We start from the raw sequence: 18,352 nt of genomic DNA, 5'->3' as shown, positions 1-18,352 counted from the left end.
TAACCATAAACAGATATGTGTGTCCACTTTACTTGTGTCAACAATGAGATCCAGATGTTTCATTGTTACTATTTTCTTTTCTCCACTGTTTTGGGGTGGGGTGGGGTAGGGTGGGGAATGAAAGAGCTGGCTACTGGAGAGAACCTACAGGAATGAATGTGCAGTATTATTAACTATAGCAAGCTATTTTAAAATAAATTCTTTTTTCCTTGTTTTGACAGATGGGAAACAGCATTATAAATTATAAGCGAACAATAAAGAAAAGAAAACAACACTAGGAGGCAACCTTTCTTCCTTCCTTCTTATATGCAAACATCATATATGCATAGGCAGAATCTGCTAATTCTGCCTATGCATATAGAAAAGAAAGAAAAAGATTTGTAACTGGAATTTTCCACACTGATTGAATTTCAATATGTTTTTTAATTAGGAGAATCGTATCTGTAGATTGAATAAACAAACTGTTTCCTTCCAATTTTGCAATGAGAGTTCCCCACTGGATTACAAAATGACTCTAAACCATCCCAAGACAGCAAAAATCTTATTCTTTTTGCCAGTTAATCACTTTCTTCAAAGCATCTTTTACCTCTTTGTTCCTCAAACTGTAGATTACTGGATTCAGCATTGGGACTACCAGAGTGTAGAACACAGCTGAGATCTTCTCCTGCTGCTGAATGTACACAGAGCTGACTTGCAAATGGCTTAAACTAACTGGCCCATAGAACATGGTGACTGCTGTTAGGTGGGAAGCACAGGTGGAAAAAGCTTTGTATCTGCTCCCACAAGAATGCATCTTTATGATACAAAAGAGGATACACAGGTAGGAGATTATAATTATCAGGAGAGTAGAAAAAGCAATTACTCCAGAGAAGGTGACCAATAAAAGTTCATTAATATGGGTATGACTGCATGAAACCTTCAACAAAACTGGTGTGTCACAGAAAAAGTGGTTAATTACACCTGGGGCACAGAATGACAGTGTAAGCAAGCCAGAGGTATGTGTGAGGGAATTCACTATTCCCCCTAGGTATGACCCTGCTACAAGGTGGACATAGACCCTTTTGGTCATCACAGTGGTATAGAGTAATGGCTTACAAATGGCTACATAACGGTCATAGGCCATTACTGCAAGCAGGAAGCCCTCAGTGCTCACAAACACTACAAAAAAGCAATGTTGGGTAATGCATCCAGCATATGAAATAGTTTTAAATTGTGCTAAATTCATCAAGAGCCTTGGTGCAAAGATGGAAGAGTAGCAGAGATCAACTACAGACAGATTGCCGAGGAAGAAGTACATTGGGGTATGAAGCTGGGGACTGATTCTGATCAGTACAACCATCCCCATGTTCCCAACCAATGTCAGAAAATAGATCAGGAGAAATATCATGAAGAGGGGGACCTCAAATGCCAGCTGGTCTGTTAGCCCAAGAAGGATGAATTCAGTTACTGTAGTGTAATTGTTCATGATCATTTAGTGGTGGTCACGTGACACTGCACCTGGTAAGCAAAAGAAAGGCTGTAGTTCATTATGCTTGTCAAAGTAGACCTGGCATCACTTAATTAAAGTGAATTGAATTGGCATCCAAGCAGAAAAATTGATTTTTCAAGTCAGATACAGAATTTCTGGAAGCTCCTGTGTGTGAGAAGTATTTTTTGCTTGAATATGTGTGAAAACTGCTTGGTGCAGAGAGAAGACAGCTTATGCAAAGGATCTTACTTTTTCCTTTCTCCTCCCTGTAACTCCCACCCCTCAAAAAGCCTTTCTAGATATTCAGAAGAGCCAAATATTGCTGATATTTCCTGCAGTAGGAAAGAGAAATGAACCAAAACTATGTAGAATAATTTTGCATTACTTCCTGTACTGGCTCTCTGCCCCTTGTCCCCACTGCTCCCTTGAAAAAACACACAACTCACAATGTTCAGAAGGCCCTTCTGAACCATCTGAGGAGGTTTTTCAAGAAATACGGAGAGCTGGAAGGGAGAGGAGACAGAGAAAAATGCATTGCATGAGTTGCCCTGTGGTCAAATAGCATATGATACCACTTGGGTAGTTTCCCTAAAGACATTTGCAATTTTTCTAAAGAATTGTGCCCATCCCTGCATGGTTTTTGTGGGAAAAAAATGAAAACTGCCTGAAGCTTTAACTGCAGTTGCTTTTAACATTATAGCTACATCAAGCTAAGGCAGAGCGCAAATCACTAATGATTACCTGGATCCTTTGAGTGCTGTGCACCCTCAGTGGTGGTGAAGGTGTGAGTTTCCTCAGCTTCTTCTGGAGATGTGTCCTTCATTGTAGATTTATCAGATGCATTGTTTTGAGTGTTTTTTCCTCCTGATTAACATATTAACATACATTGTTATATGTTAGGAATTAATTAAATTATATCAATCATTCCAATCATTCCAAAGGAATTAGATCTCCCCAAATCCTAAATAAACTCTGCCTGGAAATCCTAAATCATTTCTGTTTGTGGGCTTGAATCACATAGCCTACTTTGCTGCTGTGTGAGTCAAAGACTGTTCTGGGATTCAAGTGAAAATATACGAGCTAAGAAAGCAAATCAAAATGCTCAGAGCATTTGTTCATCCTTAGGTTTTACTGATGCTCCTGCACAGAAATAGAACTGCATGTACTATTCATACACCAGGTGGACTCCTTTATGTAGGGACCATGCCTCCTAGATAGAATGTCAGAGCCTTGAATGTTAACTAAAGCAAAGTTGATTAATCTTCTTAGGCACTTCCAGAAGGATCACAATTAGCAGAAGCAATGCCTATAGAAAAGGAGCTCATTACTGAAGGTGGGCAAACAACAAACATTGTCTCTATTCTTAGATAGAGTGAGGCTGCAAATCTGGAGGTCAGAGATTGCAGAAGAAGATGGATTTAGTGGATGCCTTGTGGCTATCTCAATCTTCTGCCTAAATTTCCTCATGTTAAATGTAATTATAGCCCATTGCAGAAAGAGATCTAGACTGTGCAGTATTTGTATTCCAAAACTGGTAGGGACAAGAACAGCATTCTTTCTCCTTTCTAAATGTTCCTCTTCCCTTTTTCTAGAGTAGACATGTCACATTTCTACTGGGCAGAAATACAGGTTATGAGAGAAATACACAGTGCTCAACCACTGCCCCCATTATTAAGGCTGGAGATATATTTGGTCTTCTTTTTTCTTCTAAACTGGGCTCCAAGTTTAATCCATGTTGGAAAGAGGAATGCTTAAAGAACATTTGAAGGATATACCAGGTACAGAACAGTTAAGAATCCTTTCTGTCTGCTAATTTAGTTCTAAACATCATTCCTGATGCATGATTATAAATCACTTTGAAAGAACTTAACTATTAAAAATGGGAAAAAAAATAGCAACCTTTGCAAATGTAACTTTGGGCATTTGCATCAGCTAAAATGACGTACATTTCAGCCTTTAGATGCTATTTCCTGTCATGCAAACAATATTTTTAATTGAAAAATCCTAGCAGCTTTGTTGGATTTTTCAATTTCTGCTCTGAATCAGAGGCATCTGATTCATCCTTATAGACTCTCATGCTGAAAACATTCAGTTACTTTTTCTCTATATTCTTGTATTTCACAGCACCGTAAACAATGTAGAGGCCACCTAGAAATAATTTCTTTACGGACACTATCCCAAATGAATGGAAGAAGCCAATCTACCATGACCATTCACCCAGAGTGACTGCATCACTTCTCAGGAAGGGTTTATACAAGAGTGATGAGTTGGTCACAGACTTGATTTATGAGAGAACAATATTTATTCCTTTAAGTGATCTGAAACAATAGCATCCCTGAAGTAACTTCATCTTCAAAGTCTCAAGGGAAATAACTTCAGGCTATCTTCCTGGGAGCTTTAATGCTGTACTGCTTTTAAAATTATTCACAACTGAATTGATGCTTAGTTTTCCTGTTTAACAGAAAAACAAACCAACACAATTTTCTAATATCTCATTACTTTAAATTTTGTCCAATTCTAGGGACATTTTATGCCAGACCAATGAAGAAAAATACCACCACTGTTCCAAAACCTGGTATTGTAGTATTATTTCTATACACATGGATTGCTAGTGTGTTTGTGTGTGAGAGACATTGAGTAATATAAAGGAAAACATTTTATGGAATTTGTGCATGAAATAGATTGTAGTTCACTTGGATTTTGCGCAATCTAGATAAAAGTTGGGTCTATGCAGATCCTCAGAGATCTCCAGGATTTTACTGGAGTTCCATCTGAAGCCATCATTAAATCAAAGGTCACACCTATCTGTAAGCCATTACAATGACAAAACTAATTTTTTGGCATTACTGAAAGTGCAAAAACACAAATTAAAGGTATGAATTCTCATATATCTTCACTATTTTTACATGGAACTCAGCTGAAGCTACCATCAAAACAAATATGACATTCATCTGCTTGGAATGATCCACAGTCATCCCATAACCAGTAGGACAGGACTGTGTGAAGTGGATTCAGAGGCAGAAGGATGCTGCAGAACCCTTGGATCACATATCACCTCCTTAAATCAAATTCAATGTTTTGCTCTGTGAGCTCAGGAAAAGGCATACTTTCTTTAAGGAGTTGCCAACAGATGTGATGTGAGTGCACCCATTTCCCCCTTGGAATCTGGATTGCTAAATAACCCTAACATTCAATAATGTTTCAAGGAATCCTCTAAAAACCCTGTAAGAATGCATTAAACTTGGCTTGGACCTACCTTTTAAATTCTTCTGATGTAATATTCTTTTGACTCTGAATGAACTGTATGTCATAACTTGATAAATGTCTAGCTGTCATTAAAGAGTTCAAATGCACAAACAGAAAGAGAACTCCAAACAAACATTGATCGCATTCTGCCAGACAAAGAATTTCTAAAAAATGAGTTATATATTGGCAGTTTTCTTTTACGTGTTACATACAAGAAGACACTAATTCTGTCTAGAGTGGAAAACTGAATGACATGGAGAACAGTGGAGAATCAAATACAAATGCTCTTGGTAACTTTTTTTTCTGCATTAAGTCACCCCAAGCTTTTGTTTCTCTAGAACAAATTTGCAGAAGTTTAAAAGAGAAAGGCAAGATCTCAGGTTCTGCTGACCTGTGGGAGCTCTCCTGATAACTTTTGCTTTTGAGCATAAACCAGAAAAATGTTCAAGGCCTTGTATCATAGAGTTACCATGTGAAATGCAAGATCCCACAAAGCAGCTCAGTGAAGACAGTAAGTAAGTAGGCCATCAGGTTTGTCTAATGGAAGAGCTGCAGATTTAATAACAGTCCTCCAATCCAAGTTAGCAGACAGTCTAGATGACTGAAGACTACAGCACATGAGAGACCAGGATAAGATTGTATAGTGGTGAGGGGAAGAAGATGGTCAGCAATACTGAGGAACGTATTTTTCTGTAATTTCTCAGTTTATTTATATATGGCTTTATTTAATGAGTTACATGCTGTCTATCATGAAAAGGCGATTGTGTGGCATGTGCTTAATTACAATGCAAACACTTTGTTTTCAAAGAGAACACTTTCTCCCATGGAAAAGCATGTAGAGATGAAAACACCCTTCTCATACTGTAATTGGATCCAGATCTTCATAATGCATTACTAAGGACTACTGATCCCCACTATCAGTAGCTTCTGTGTGGGTGGGGTGGGGTGGGGTGGGGAAATGAAGGTGGCATATTGGGAACTTTTAAAAGAGATAAGGTAAACTCCTAGACTGTGTGTGTGTGTTTGATTGGGAGGAGGGCAGAAGGAAAACTAAATAAGTTTTAAAATTATTGGGTGGCCATGAAGTAGTTTCCCATCTCCCTTAAGTTACTTCTTTAAGCAAAACCAAGGACCAGGGAAGAGTATTTACCAATCCTGATGTTTGCTGAAGCACACTTTGCACATTAGGCCCAGAAGTTCCTTTAGAAAAGATACTGTATCAAATTTACATCACTTGCTGTGTCCTTTATTCATTAGATGATCAACTTTAAGGTGTATTTAGCAGGATGGAGAAATTGCCAGGATTCTATTAATAATCAACAGACCAGTATGCATTATAGAAATTCTTTGTTAAAACTGCATATTTTTTTTCCTGAAATCTGGGCATTTTTGTTCATTTACTCTGAACAAAATGACAAGAGATATTTAATGGGAGCCCAGTTCTCTTCCAAATACTTTTTTCACAGCACATTTTACATCTTTATTCCTCAGGCTGTAGATCAAAGGATTCAACAGGGGTATTATTACTGTGTAAAACAGAGATGCCATTTTGTCAGTGTCAAGGGAATAGCTAGAACTGGGCCGGAAGTACATGAAGAGAATAGTTCCATGAAATATGGCCACTGCTGTGAGGTGGGATGCACACGTGGAAAATGCTTTATACCTCCCTTCAGTGGAGCGAATTCTTAGGACCGCAGTGATAATGAATATATAAGAGGTAACAATGATTAGCAAGGTGCTCATTTCAAACAGGCTGCCAAAAATGAATATCAGCATTTCGTTCATAGAGACGTCACTGCAAGCCAGTTTCAGAAGGGGGGTGAGATCACAAAAAAAGTGATTGATGCCTTTGGAGCCACAAAAGGACAACCTCAACAAACCACTCGTGTGAATCATAGAATTCACAATTCCCCATAGATACGATCCAGCTATCAATCCTTTACAGAGCCTCTTAGTCATCACTGAAGTGTAGAGCAAAGGGTTACAGATGGCCACATAGCGATCATACGCCATTGCAGCCAACAGGAAAAATTCAGTTGTGGCAAATATGGCAAAGAAACAATACTGTGCAATGCAGGAAGCATAAGATATGGTTTTCTTGTCCACTAAAAAGGTCACCAGCATTGTGGGTGTGATGGTGGTGGAATAACAGGCATCTAAAAAGGACAGGCTGCTAATAAACCCGTACATGGGGGTATGCAGCTGGGGAACAGTCCAAATTAATAAAATCATCCCAAGATTCCCCAGCAGAGTGGCAATATAGATGATTAAAAATGTTGCAAAGAGCAGTGGCTGCATTTCCAGGTGTTCTGTGAGTCCAAAAAGAATGAAGTTGGTCACCAAAGTGTAATTTATTCCAGACTTTGCTTTCATTCCCTCTTCCCTGTGGGGAAAAACAACAACAAAAATATTTAAAAAAAAATACAGATTATGAAACTCTGAGCAGATAGCTTCAATTTTCCCTTTTCCCTAAATATAGGACTTGTGGATGAGAGAGAGTTTAATTGATGGATTTGGGTGAGAAAGGGACATTGTGCTACTCCTATATTTATCTCTTTGCTATACCCTTATTCTGCTTGCAAGAAAAGGGATATTGTATTTTTAAAGAGAACATGTTTGAGAGAACATTTTCATTTCTACTCTGCCAACAAGAGTCAAGAGGACAATAGACTTATTTTAATCTTAGGATTATTATGCCTGTTACATATACACTGAAAGTTTTAAAAAAAAATTCTATTTTTGATTTCCCATTAAATAGATTTATTGAAGTATAATGTATTTTTACTGATAATGGGACTGTGTTAGAACTGCAATCTTTTGTTTCAGAAGTTAAAATGATCACACAGGGATTTTTGAATATATTATAAATATACTGTAGGTCTTCATACAGCTGGATTGACTAACAGGGCTGAATGTGTGATGTACAGTATTTTTGTTATTGGAGATAAAAATTCTCTGGATTGCAAAAACAACATCCATGAAGTTCCTCCAGTACACATGATGAAGCCAATTCTGTTTCATATGGCCTTCAACAATTGCCTTCACACCTAACTCTGCAGAAGAATAACAGTTTGCTCAAATCTATGGGGTGATTCCAGTAGTAATGTATGGCTATGAGAGCTGGACCATAAAAAAGGCCGAGCGCCGAAGAATTGATGCCTTTGAACTGTGGTGCTGGAGAAGACTCTTGAGTGTCCCCTGGACTGCTAGGAGGTCAAACCAGTCAATCTTAAAGGAAATCAACCCTGACTGCTCATTGGAAGGATCGATAATGAAGCTCAAGCTCAGATATTTTGGTCACCTAATGTGAAGAGAGATCTCTTTGGAGAAGACCCTGATGCTGGGAAAGATTGAAGGCAAAAGGAGAAAAGGGCGGCAGAGGATGAGATGGTTAGATAGCATCACTGAAGCAATGAGCATGAAACTGAGCAAACTCAGGGAGGCAGTGAAGGACAGGAAGGCCTGGCGCAATATGGTTCATGGGGTCACGAAGAGTCGGACACGACTTAACGACTAAACAACAACAAATGGGGTGATCATCTCACTAAAACCACAGATGGCAATGCTCAAAATACATTATGGTGTAGAAAGATGAACTGCCTTGAAACAGAAAAATGTATGAGTGACTATCAAGGTCAAAGTTTCTCTTTGGTGGTCTGACTGTCAGGTTCAAGCTTAAGCACATAGACAGTTATAGAAGAAAGGAAAAAAATTAAACTTCTTAGAATCACCTGCAAGTTGGCATGTAGGTTTTGAAAGAAAGAAGAATCAAATATAGCAGGTAGACAAAGAAGTGTGTGTGTGTGTGTGTTCTAGGTTTGACAGGAGATGCTGCTGGAGTGAGAGGCAACTGGATAGAACGTGAAGAAGAGGAAGCATTGGCTGAGGGGGCCAGGAACCAGACTGTCCACAGTCAAGGAGATGTAGAGTCTGGGAAGGAGCCTGTGGCACCAGGAACCAGAGGAGGAATCTGCAAAGAGAGAGCTGGAAGGAGAACACGGCCCAAGACTGTAGATGGTGGCAAAGTGGATACACCAGAAGGTTCAGGTGCTGGAGAACTGGGCAGAGCAAGTACAGGAGTGAGAATATACAGTAGTTATGGTCAGGCAGGCAGGCAGGCAGAAATTGTTAGCATTCTTAAACCTGTAGGTAAGTACATGTGGGAGGAGGGAAGAGACTAGCAGCTAAATGTTTTATATTAAAGGAGTAGAGGTTTGAATCCTTTAGTTAAAAGTCTTTTAGTATCCTTTAGAGTTAGACTTTGTTAGACTTGATCTGTCTCTCTCTCTCTCCACACACACACATGCAAAAAAAACAAAACAAAAAACTTTCACCCCTATGGGTGGTACGTGCCTTCCTCAATCTTGGGTCCTCTACCAGGCCTGGGAGTTTGAGGGTTCTGTGCAGTATCTTAGCTGTTCCTAGCACTGCACTCTTCTGGACAGAGAGCTTGGATGTTGTTCCTGGGATCTGTTGGAGCCACTCTCACAGCTTAGGAGTCACAGCTCCGAGTGCTCCTACCACCACTGGGAACACTTTGGCCAGTTCACACTACCGGCAGGGTATCTGATGATTGGCAGGTCATGCATGTTGATGGCATGGATCTTTTCCTCCCATTGAACTGGCTCTTCAGGACCTGTCTTATCCTTTGGTGGTACTTGGATGTTGCTGTCTTCCTTGCCTTCTCATTGTGGTTCCCATGTGACTGTGGGATACCAAGGTACTCGTAGCTGGTCTGCATGTCTGCTATGTGGCCCGCTGGTAGTTCCATCCCATTGGTCTTAACTACCTTCCCTCTCTTTACTACCATCCAGCCACACTTCTCCAGTCTGAATGACATACCAATGTCCTCCCTGTAGATCTGTGTCAGGTAGATCAGCGAGTTGATGTCTTGTTCACTCATAGCATACAGCTTGATGTCATCCATGTAGAGGAGGTGGCTGATGGTAGTTCCACTCTTGAACTTGTATCTGTATCCAGTCCTTGTGATTATCTGGCTGAGGGGGTTCAAGCCTATGCAGAACAACAGTGGGGACAGTGCATCACCTTGGTATAAGCTCCACTTGATGCATCTTGAGTTGACTTCCAGTGTTGTCCTCCACAGTCCCAATGAGCTCTTGAGGAAGGTCCTTAATGTCCTGCTGACTTTGTATAGCACCAGGCATTCACAGATCCATGTATGTGGCATTGAGCCTCTGTTGTTGTTTCCAATGCCCTTCTAAGCTGTGTTCATGTGCTGGCCCATATGGTCCTATAGCTTGGTGGCTATGTTGCCTGATAGGACGTTCCATATTGTAGAGAGGCAAGTTATTGGTTGGTAGTTGGATAGTGCTGTTCCCTTATGGGGATCTTTCATGATCAGCACCATACTATCTGATGGTACTTCCCCACTGAGGCTTGGTAATCAGTCTCGAGGGTTGACTATAGCTAGTTTATTCATGATCATATGCCTCATATCAGCTGCTATGCTCTGTAATAGAGGGGGTGGCAGTGACATTCCAGCTTCAAGGGTGGGCTGCACATCCAGTTGTTCTTCCGGGTCTTCTTGAGTCCAGGATGTAATGAGTAGTTGGTCTATCTCAAGTTGTGAAAGCACCTTCCCCTTCACTATGTTGAAGCATTGGGTAACTAGCTATTTCTCAGTTAGTGTAGATGTAGGTCTTCTGTCATATATCCCCTCTTATTAGATCTACTATTATAGTAGCATTCCATCAATTCCAGGTTCTCTTGTCTCATTCATGTATGGTTTGTTCCAGTAGCCCATTTATCGTCAGATTGTCCTGGTTCCCCAACATCTGGCATGGACCTTGTTAATTTGGGCAATGTCTGAGCTGGCATGACTCTCTTAGTTCATGTCACTCTCATATCTGAGGTAGGCAGGTGAGGCATTAGGTGGTCTTTGCCCAAGGACCCCTACTGGTAAGATAGGTACTAGCTGGAATTTGAATCTCAGGTCTCCCGTGTCAAAGGGCAGTACTCTAACCACTATGCTATCCAGCCTCTCTCTCTCTCTCTGTCCACACGCACACACGCACAAACACTTATGACTGGAATGATTGTAAATACACTATTGCACTAAGATTGTATAGTAATAAACAGCTCCGTATTTGCTTGTTGTCTCTGGCTTTGTTCTTGTCCATACTCCCCCTCCAACAGAAGGAATTTTATTGCTTCAAGTATCAATACAAAGTTAGCATGTTGAAGAAAGTTGCATACCCAGTAATGTATGGAAAACCTTACAGATATAATGCCTATACTATCTTGGGCAAGTGGGGTTTTTGTGTGTGTGTGTATGTGTGATGGGGGAATAGTTAGATGTAAAGATTTGACTGACATGGTATGTGTGTTAGCCAAGTGACATCATAAGTTACATGTATTTGAGGAAATGTAAAGAAAACACAGTTAAGAAAAGAGAGAGTTTGAAAACACGTATACATTTTCTTGTAACCTCCAAAAACAATCAAACTGGGCTCAATTCCAAAAGAATGTAGTATCTGGGACATTTCCACCACTTGTGAGTTACAAAAGTGTACACTTGCTCACCTCCAACTATTTATTTTTATATTATGTAACATCTCCGTTACTTTTGCAGACTGATTTATTTTTATTTATTTAGAAACTCATATGGCTGCATATCTTATATAAAATAATCCTAGGCTGCTCACATTAATATTAAATAAAAACAGAATAAATAAAACAAACCAACCCCAAGCACAGCACCAAAACATCATATAAACTCCTCATCCTCTTACATTTTCTGCGCTTGCTTCTATCCAAGCCCGAAGACTGGGTGAAGAGGCAGGTCTTCACAGCTCTCTGAAAGGCTAATAGGGTGGCAGCCCTTGGAATCCCAGGGTGGAAGCCCTCAAGGCACAAATGACCAGGCTCCAATTATCCTATTTTGGACATATTATGCGAAGACCAAGTTCTTTGGAGAAGGCTTTAATGCTGGGTAAGGTGGAAGGAATGAGAAGAAGAGGATGACCAGCAGCAAGGTCGATGGACTTGATTACAGTGGCAATGGGAGAACCATTGGAAGACCTGAAAGAAAAGGTTAGGGACAGTTCGTCATGGAGAAAATCTATCTATGTTCTCACTGAGAGTCAAGAATGACTTGATGGCATATAAACTATCATAATCAAAAGACAAAAAGGGTTGTTAATCTAAAATGAAGCCACACATGGCAGCTGGGTTCTCTTCTGAGCTATTTCTTTCCTTCTATGAGTATGGAAGTATTCATTGGGGCCTCTCTTGCCTAACCTAAGCAGGAAAGAAACCAAGGTAACTCCAAGGAGGATGTCCTTCATTTGGAAACAATAGACTCAAATACCCCAATTCAACTTTAGCTGGGGCATGAAAAAAAATGATGCCCATCTAAATAAGAAGAGGACCTGTCAGTATAATCTGTGCAAGCTTCTTAAAGACACAACTCATGTATAGCACACTGTAGGTTTAGTAGTTCAGATACTGTGGCAGCAAAGTTATTTAGGAGGTTCCTTTATACCTCACATATGATTAATGAACTTTGAATCTGAATAGGTCATTTTATTTTGATGATTGCTTATGAGAAATAGTCAATACTGAGCCAAACTTATAAAAGATGCAATGCCTACCTTTAAGCAGGAATGTAGCACTTCTGATAGTTTTAAAAGTCAAGCATAAGCTGAAGGCTGGGTTTTCTGAGGTGTTTATGTCAAAGCTTATAAAATGCTCAGTAACATCCCTAAAGCAAGGTAATTAAAGTTCTTCCCAGATGTGCCTATTTAGAAATTGGTAATTAGCCTCAAAATGACCCTGGTATATCCCTTTTTTTATATTTTTTCTCTTTTTTTTTCTTTCTTTCTCTCTTTTTTTAATGAGCAATGCATCTTCTCATACAAGTTCCTGTGAAGATTCCCAGTGTCAGAGGGTCATATCTGTTAAGAGATAGGTGGATTTACATGGGATGAAACAGTCTGTGAAATAACACAGTCTGTAGTTTTCAGGGAATTAACTGATGGCGTCTGGAAATGGCCAATATAGTTGATATGATATTATAGTCCACCTTCCCTTAAGTTATCAGAGCAGAAAAGTACAAATGTTATAGTATATCATGACTTCATGTATAAGAATTTGCATGATTTCCACCCTATCTTCCTTTGGGGGAGGGGAGAGAATTCTCTATTTTTACACAGTTTATATCCTGTGTGGTGTTTTCACTTGTATTAACCACCAGGAAGCAGTATGTGACTCATTTTGTCCTATTTGGGATTCTTCAGTGGGTGGTTATAAATTCTGTAAAGTCTGGGCCCCAACATTGAGAAGGCAGAGAAAGGAGGAATCACCTTCCTTTTCTGCCTCTAGCGGGAAATAGCTACTTGGAGCTAAAACCAAAGAACAGTTAAAAGTTGAATTTATTCTTAGTGCACAAGAGAAAGTAGCAGAGAAATTAACACAGAAAGAAAATTATGTGGAGGTGGCTTATCATTTTAATAGCTCTCACTCATGATTTATAGGCTTTTAAAACTACTGAGTTCATGTAGATAAAAACTTCAGAGGATGAGATAGAACTGGGCATTTTGGAGGAAAAGCAGAGACTTGATTCTCTGGATGTAAAAATGGAAGAGTTGTCTTAATGAGTGATTCACATGACAAAAATATTGCCCAGCTCGAAGATACTGATAGACATGGGAAATCAGTGGTTTTATATGCTCCAATGGCCTCTCCCTCTCCCACAAGCAATGGACAACTACATTCTGTATGTTCAAAGCCTCTGAATTATCTTCACAACTTGTTCTTCACAACTTGTTCTTCACAGAATGCTCTCCAGTTCTGTAGTGTGGAAGTAACAAGTGCGTTAATAATTTGGGGTTTTCATTAAACTGTAACAAAAAATGCTCCATCATAATTATTATCCTATATACTGCATATATGATCTATGTACCTCCGGGTTAGTGGGTTATGGGTAAAAGCATACTGGCTTGCAAGTTAGTTTCTAGATCAGAGATCCTGTATTACATAGAATCATATGAGCACAACTGGGGAAAAAACAAAATAAAACTAGGCTTTTGTTGTGCTTATGTTATGCTGGTCCAAATGCGCCACAACTGGTGGTACTGTTCTTATCATAAACAGAATTCAAAAACAGTATGTACGTATATGCGTGTGTATGTATGTATGTATATATGTATGTGTATGTATATATGTGTGTTGTGTGTGTGTGTGTATATATATATATATATATGTATATAATTAAAGTTTTAACAACAATAATAAGAACTAATACAAACTAAAATGGAACACAGAAAACGAAAAAGAGAGAATAATAGAAAAAGCTAAAAGTGCAATAAGAAAAACAAAAGAATTCAAAAACAGTCTTGGAGAATCTTTTATTATTTTTTTATTTCCCAAATTTCTAGGCCAACTCCCAGAATGACACTTGGTGGCTTCACAGAATTAAAAACCAAAAGCCAAAAAAAAAAAAAAAAGGCACAGACTCTATGAGGGAACAAATCTCTCCTATCACCACCAACCAAAGGGGCCTGCAAGGTACCCTAACCCAAGGCCTGAGTGAACAGCTACATTTCAGAGCTCACCCGAAGGTGCACGGAGTGAGAGTTGAACAGATTTGGGGAGATGCTGCTCCTGAGGGCTGGCACTGCAACAGGGAAGACCTACTTCTTGGGTGTCACTAGATGACATTGTTTAATTGATAGGACTCAAAGTAAGCCAACTTTGATTGTACAGGATGGACAGGATAAAACAGGAGATAGATGGTCCCTCAGATAGCTAGGTCCTATGCCACATAGGGTTTTAGAGGTAATAGCCAGCTCCTTGAATTCCACTTGGAAGCTTACTAGCAACCAGTACAGTTCATATGACAGAGGTGTTACATGGGTATAGCAAGGCCTGCCTATCACTGCTCATGCCACTGCATTCTGGACCACCTGTAATTTTGGAGTGATCTTCAATGGCAGCCCCATGTACAATGCACTGTGAGGTAAACAAGCCATGAATGCCTGTTAAGAGGGCCTCCCAGTCCAGGAACAGGCACAACTGGCATACGAGTTGGACTTCTGCAAAGGCCTTTCAGGCCACAGCTGCCACCTGCTCCTCAAGCAGGAGCTGGGAGTCCAGGAAGTTCCCCAGATTGGGCATTAGTCCCAAATGAGGTGTATATGTGCATGTGTGTGTGCACGCTACTTTATTCATGATGAAGGATGGAAAATCCCCAGAACTGGGAGGTCCAAACCCCGCAGCCACGTGGATTGGCTATGGCTGACCTTGAGCCTGTTTCCTACCATACAGACCCCCAGTGTCCTCTAGGCACTGAGACAAGAATTTGACAATATTGTTTGGCCAGACAAGGGTTGAGAAGTACAACTATTATCTACCTACTGGTGATACCTGACTCCAAACTGACAAATGATGTCCCCGGTGGCCTCATGTAGATATTAAACAATATCAGTTATTTAAACTAAATCAGTTTAGCCATTACATGCATCTGATAAAGTGAGGGATAGTTCATGAAAGTTAGGCTTTTAATAACATTTCTTAGTCTGAAAAAGTGTTAGCAGGCTCCTTCGGAATTTGGGCTGCCCTAGGCTAACATGGCTTTCCTCCTACAATGTTTACCCTAAGCATGACATATAATGACATTGTCTGTATGGTTGTGATGTACCTACCATACAATTTGGCTGAGTTCACTTCACCTCAGTCAACTGCCAACTCATCTACCTCTTTCCTGTTGGATCAGATGGCAATCGTGCTAACCAGGTCAAGGGCTGCTGTTTGGGAAGATATAGTGACCTAAAACCTCATACAGTTATGGCTAGCGCTGCCACTGTGGCCCTTCCTGAATCAGATGCCTGCACCAACAGTTATTTCTGTCTTAACTACAGCCTATCTTGACTACTGCAATGTGTTGTACATGAGGTTATGCTTGAAAACTGTCCAGAAACTGCAGTTGGTGCAAAATGTAGTAGCTAGGCAGCTGACAGGTACAAAGTACAGGGGGCATTTGATTCCTGAACTGAATATGTCCTGGTTATCAACTGCCTACCAGATACAGTTCAAAGTGTTGATTCTGAGCTATAAAGGCTCAACAGTTTAGGCCTGTATCTGTGGGTCTACCTTTGCTACTGTGAACCTGGCTGAGTAGTCTGGCTAGTCAGGTACTCTGCTATCAGAAGCTCAGCTATTGGGTACACAGGAAAAGGTCTTCTCCTGTGTGGCTCCCACGCTGTGGAGTACACTTCCAAGAGAGATGGACTTGGCCTATTCTCCTTAGGACATGGAATCTCTGTTAAGAACAATTAAAGCAATGAATTTGCGAGTTATAAATGTTCTTCTAGAAGGTGACAACCCAACCCAAATTTGCTCTGCCACCAAATTTACTTCCCGCCCATGCTAAGCGTCTTGCTAGCAACAAAATAAGGTGATTAGATTAAACTATAAACCGGGATTCCTTACTGTTCTTCATTGCTGCAATATAACTTCTCTGTGTTTTGTGAAAAAAGTACTTGGATTTTGAGATGGCTAATAAGAGTTCAAGAAAATATTAGAAACTTCATTCAGTTCTTCAGGACTACTTTTCTGCATGTCATTAAGCTTCACCCCAGGAGACACAAAGGGCATTTTAATTATCCTAACTGTTCCTTTCTTGAAAGGTAGATCTTTGAGTCTTTTTTCTTTTCCAAACTGAGAATATGTTAGATGGAAAGAAACTCTCAACATTCTCTAATCGATCATCAGCAATGCAGTTGGATAACCATGCTTTTCATCTGAAAGGTAGGACCATTATTCTATGATAAAGTAAAAAAAGAGAGGGTGGTGAAGCTTTGAAATAACTTGCGATCATGCAGTGCAAGATTTTGAGATGACTTTTTTTGGACTCACTTTGGAAATTATTATCAGAACACTGTTGCACTTTTATATTCTCTTTTGATGCTTGCCACTAGCTCAACTTTTCAAGAAGACTGCAATCAACTAAAGTTTTACTTCAGGGAGGAGAAGAACCAAATTTAGTGGAACTAAAAGTTTATTTTTTAGGTAGCAATGTATTTCAATAATTCCTTCAAATGTTAAAGGTAGGCTATTCTTCTGACCAGGGATAACCAGGAATTAAATTATGTTTTATCCTATAGTGAGCTATTAGTTGTATTATATTAATTAAATGAAACAGATGGGTGGAATAAAAACAGGTTAACAAATAAAGAAAAACATTTAAGAACATTTAGGCACATATGGTTTCTTTTTCTTCTGTCATTGCTATGTATTTATCTATTAAGTGGGCAATCTCTGCAATGGTTTCCTCTTTCATGAAAATGTCCTTAAAGTTTATTTTGAAGTACAGCACTCATTGCTTGTCTTACTGTAGATCTTGTGATCTGCATAAAACTTTACACTCTTTGTCTAGTCACAGAATTCTAATCCTTCTTCCCATTTTCAGTCTGAGAAGCTGTCTTGTCTGAGAACTTAGCTGAGACAAAATGTGAGATCCTTAGGCTCCCATGCCAACTTGGCCTCCTGAAGTTGGATTGAATCTTCTACTTTTTTGATGGTAAAAGGAGGATTCTACCACTGTTTAAATGCACAGTGGTGCAGTAGAAATGCTAATTTGCATTATTTATAGGCAGTAGGTTTGGTCCAGCTGTTGGAGGATGTCCTGACATTTGTGTTCTCCACAAAGCAGTTGACACTGGGAAGGGTTTGAGACAGGAGCTGGAAAAAGACTTCTTCACATACCAAAGTCCACCTTATTCTCATCCTCATTGTGTTCTTTTTACAAAAGTATATAAAGTAGCTGACCATAACATCAACCTGGAATGAATGAGAGAAATATTCAACCTGAAAAAATCAAAACATAGGCCTCTTTAGTTAAATCCTGATGAGGGCTGAGAGATAGGCACCTTTTAGAAACTCCAGGCTGTGCCACTGCAGAGGGGATCCCCAGGCTGCTTCCCAAATCTTGTACAGGGACTGAGGTAAACTGTGCCTCTGACTTAATTATCTGACAGCCTTTTTGCTTGATTGATTATGTGCCATCAAGTTGTTGTCGACTCCTAGCTACCACATAGATAGATTTTCTCCATGACAATCTGTCCCTAACCTGGTCCTTCAGGCACTCATCACCATTATAACTGAGTCCATCCACCTTGCTGCTGGTCACCTCTTTCCTCCCACCTTTCCTAGCATCTGAGCCTTTTCCAGAGAACTAGGTCTTCACATACTGTGACCAAAGTAGGATAATTTGAGCCTGGTCATTTGCGCCTTGAGTGATAACTCTGGGCTGAGGACAGTCCTTTTAGAAGAAACTTATTTAGTAGCAGCTGTGACATACTGAGTGTGAAAACTTATTACTCTTTACATTTTGTTTTTGATAGTCATGTCATAATAATGAATATTGTTGCTTTATCACATTTGATTTGTTAGATGTTTTGGATTTTTGTCATCATCATCATCATCATCATCATCATGTGTTTCCTTAAGTTATTTTAAAATTTTAATAATTTTTTATTTTATTCTTTGTCAAATTCCATATATGATGCAAAATAGGCAGCCTATTTTCGGTGTGCTTGTCCTTCCTCCAATTATTTTACTTTTAATTATTTTATTTTTAAACACGAAATATTTTTGAATACATACATATGCATAAAC

At 39.6% G+C, this 18,352-nt stretch overlaps 2 protein-coding genes across 2 annotated transcripts; both read right to left on the bottom strand.

Moving 5' to 3' along the window:
* Positions 1 to 541: 541 nt before the first annotated feature.
* LOC103052628 (olfactory receptor 5J3-like) lies at positions 542 to 1,471 on the bottom strand. Its single transcript, XM_015890126.1, has one exon. The coding sequence runs from the start codon at positions 1,469 to 1,471 to the stop codon at positions 542 to 544; it is 930 nt and encodes a 309-aa protein (XP_015745612.1).
* Positions 1,472 to 6,139: 4,668 nt separating this feature from the next.
* Positions 6,140 to 7,087, bottom strand: LOC103052392 (olfactory receptor 5J3-like). The gene has a single exon (XM_007439610.1). It carries the CDS (start codon positions 7,085 to 7,087, stop codon positions 6,140 to 6,142), a length of 948 nt encoding a protein of 315 aa, XP_007439672.1.
* Between the last annotated feature and the right edge of the window lie 11,265 nt (positions 7,088 to 18,352).

This window comes from Python bivittatus, unplaced genomic scaffold (assembly GCF_059951505.1).
Source record: "Python bivittatus isolate LINGU-HERP-01145 unplaced genomic scaffold, Pbiv_v1 ctg000480_np1212, whole genome shotgun sequence".
Taxonomy (NCBI): domain Eukaryota; kingdom Metazoa; phylum Chordata; class Lepidosauria; order Squamata; family Pythonidae; genus Python; species Python bivittatus.
This window is presented reverse-complemented; position numbering and strand designations above follow the sequence as displayed.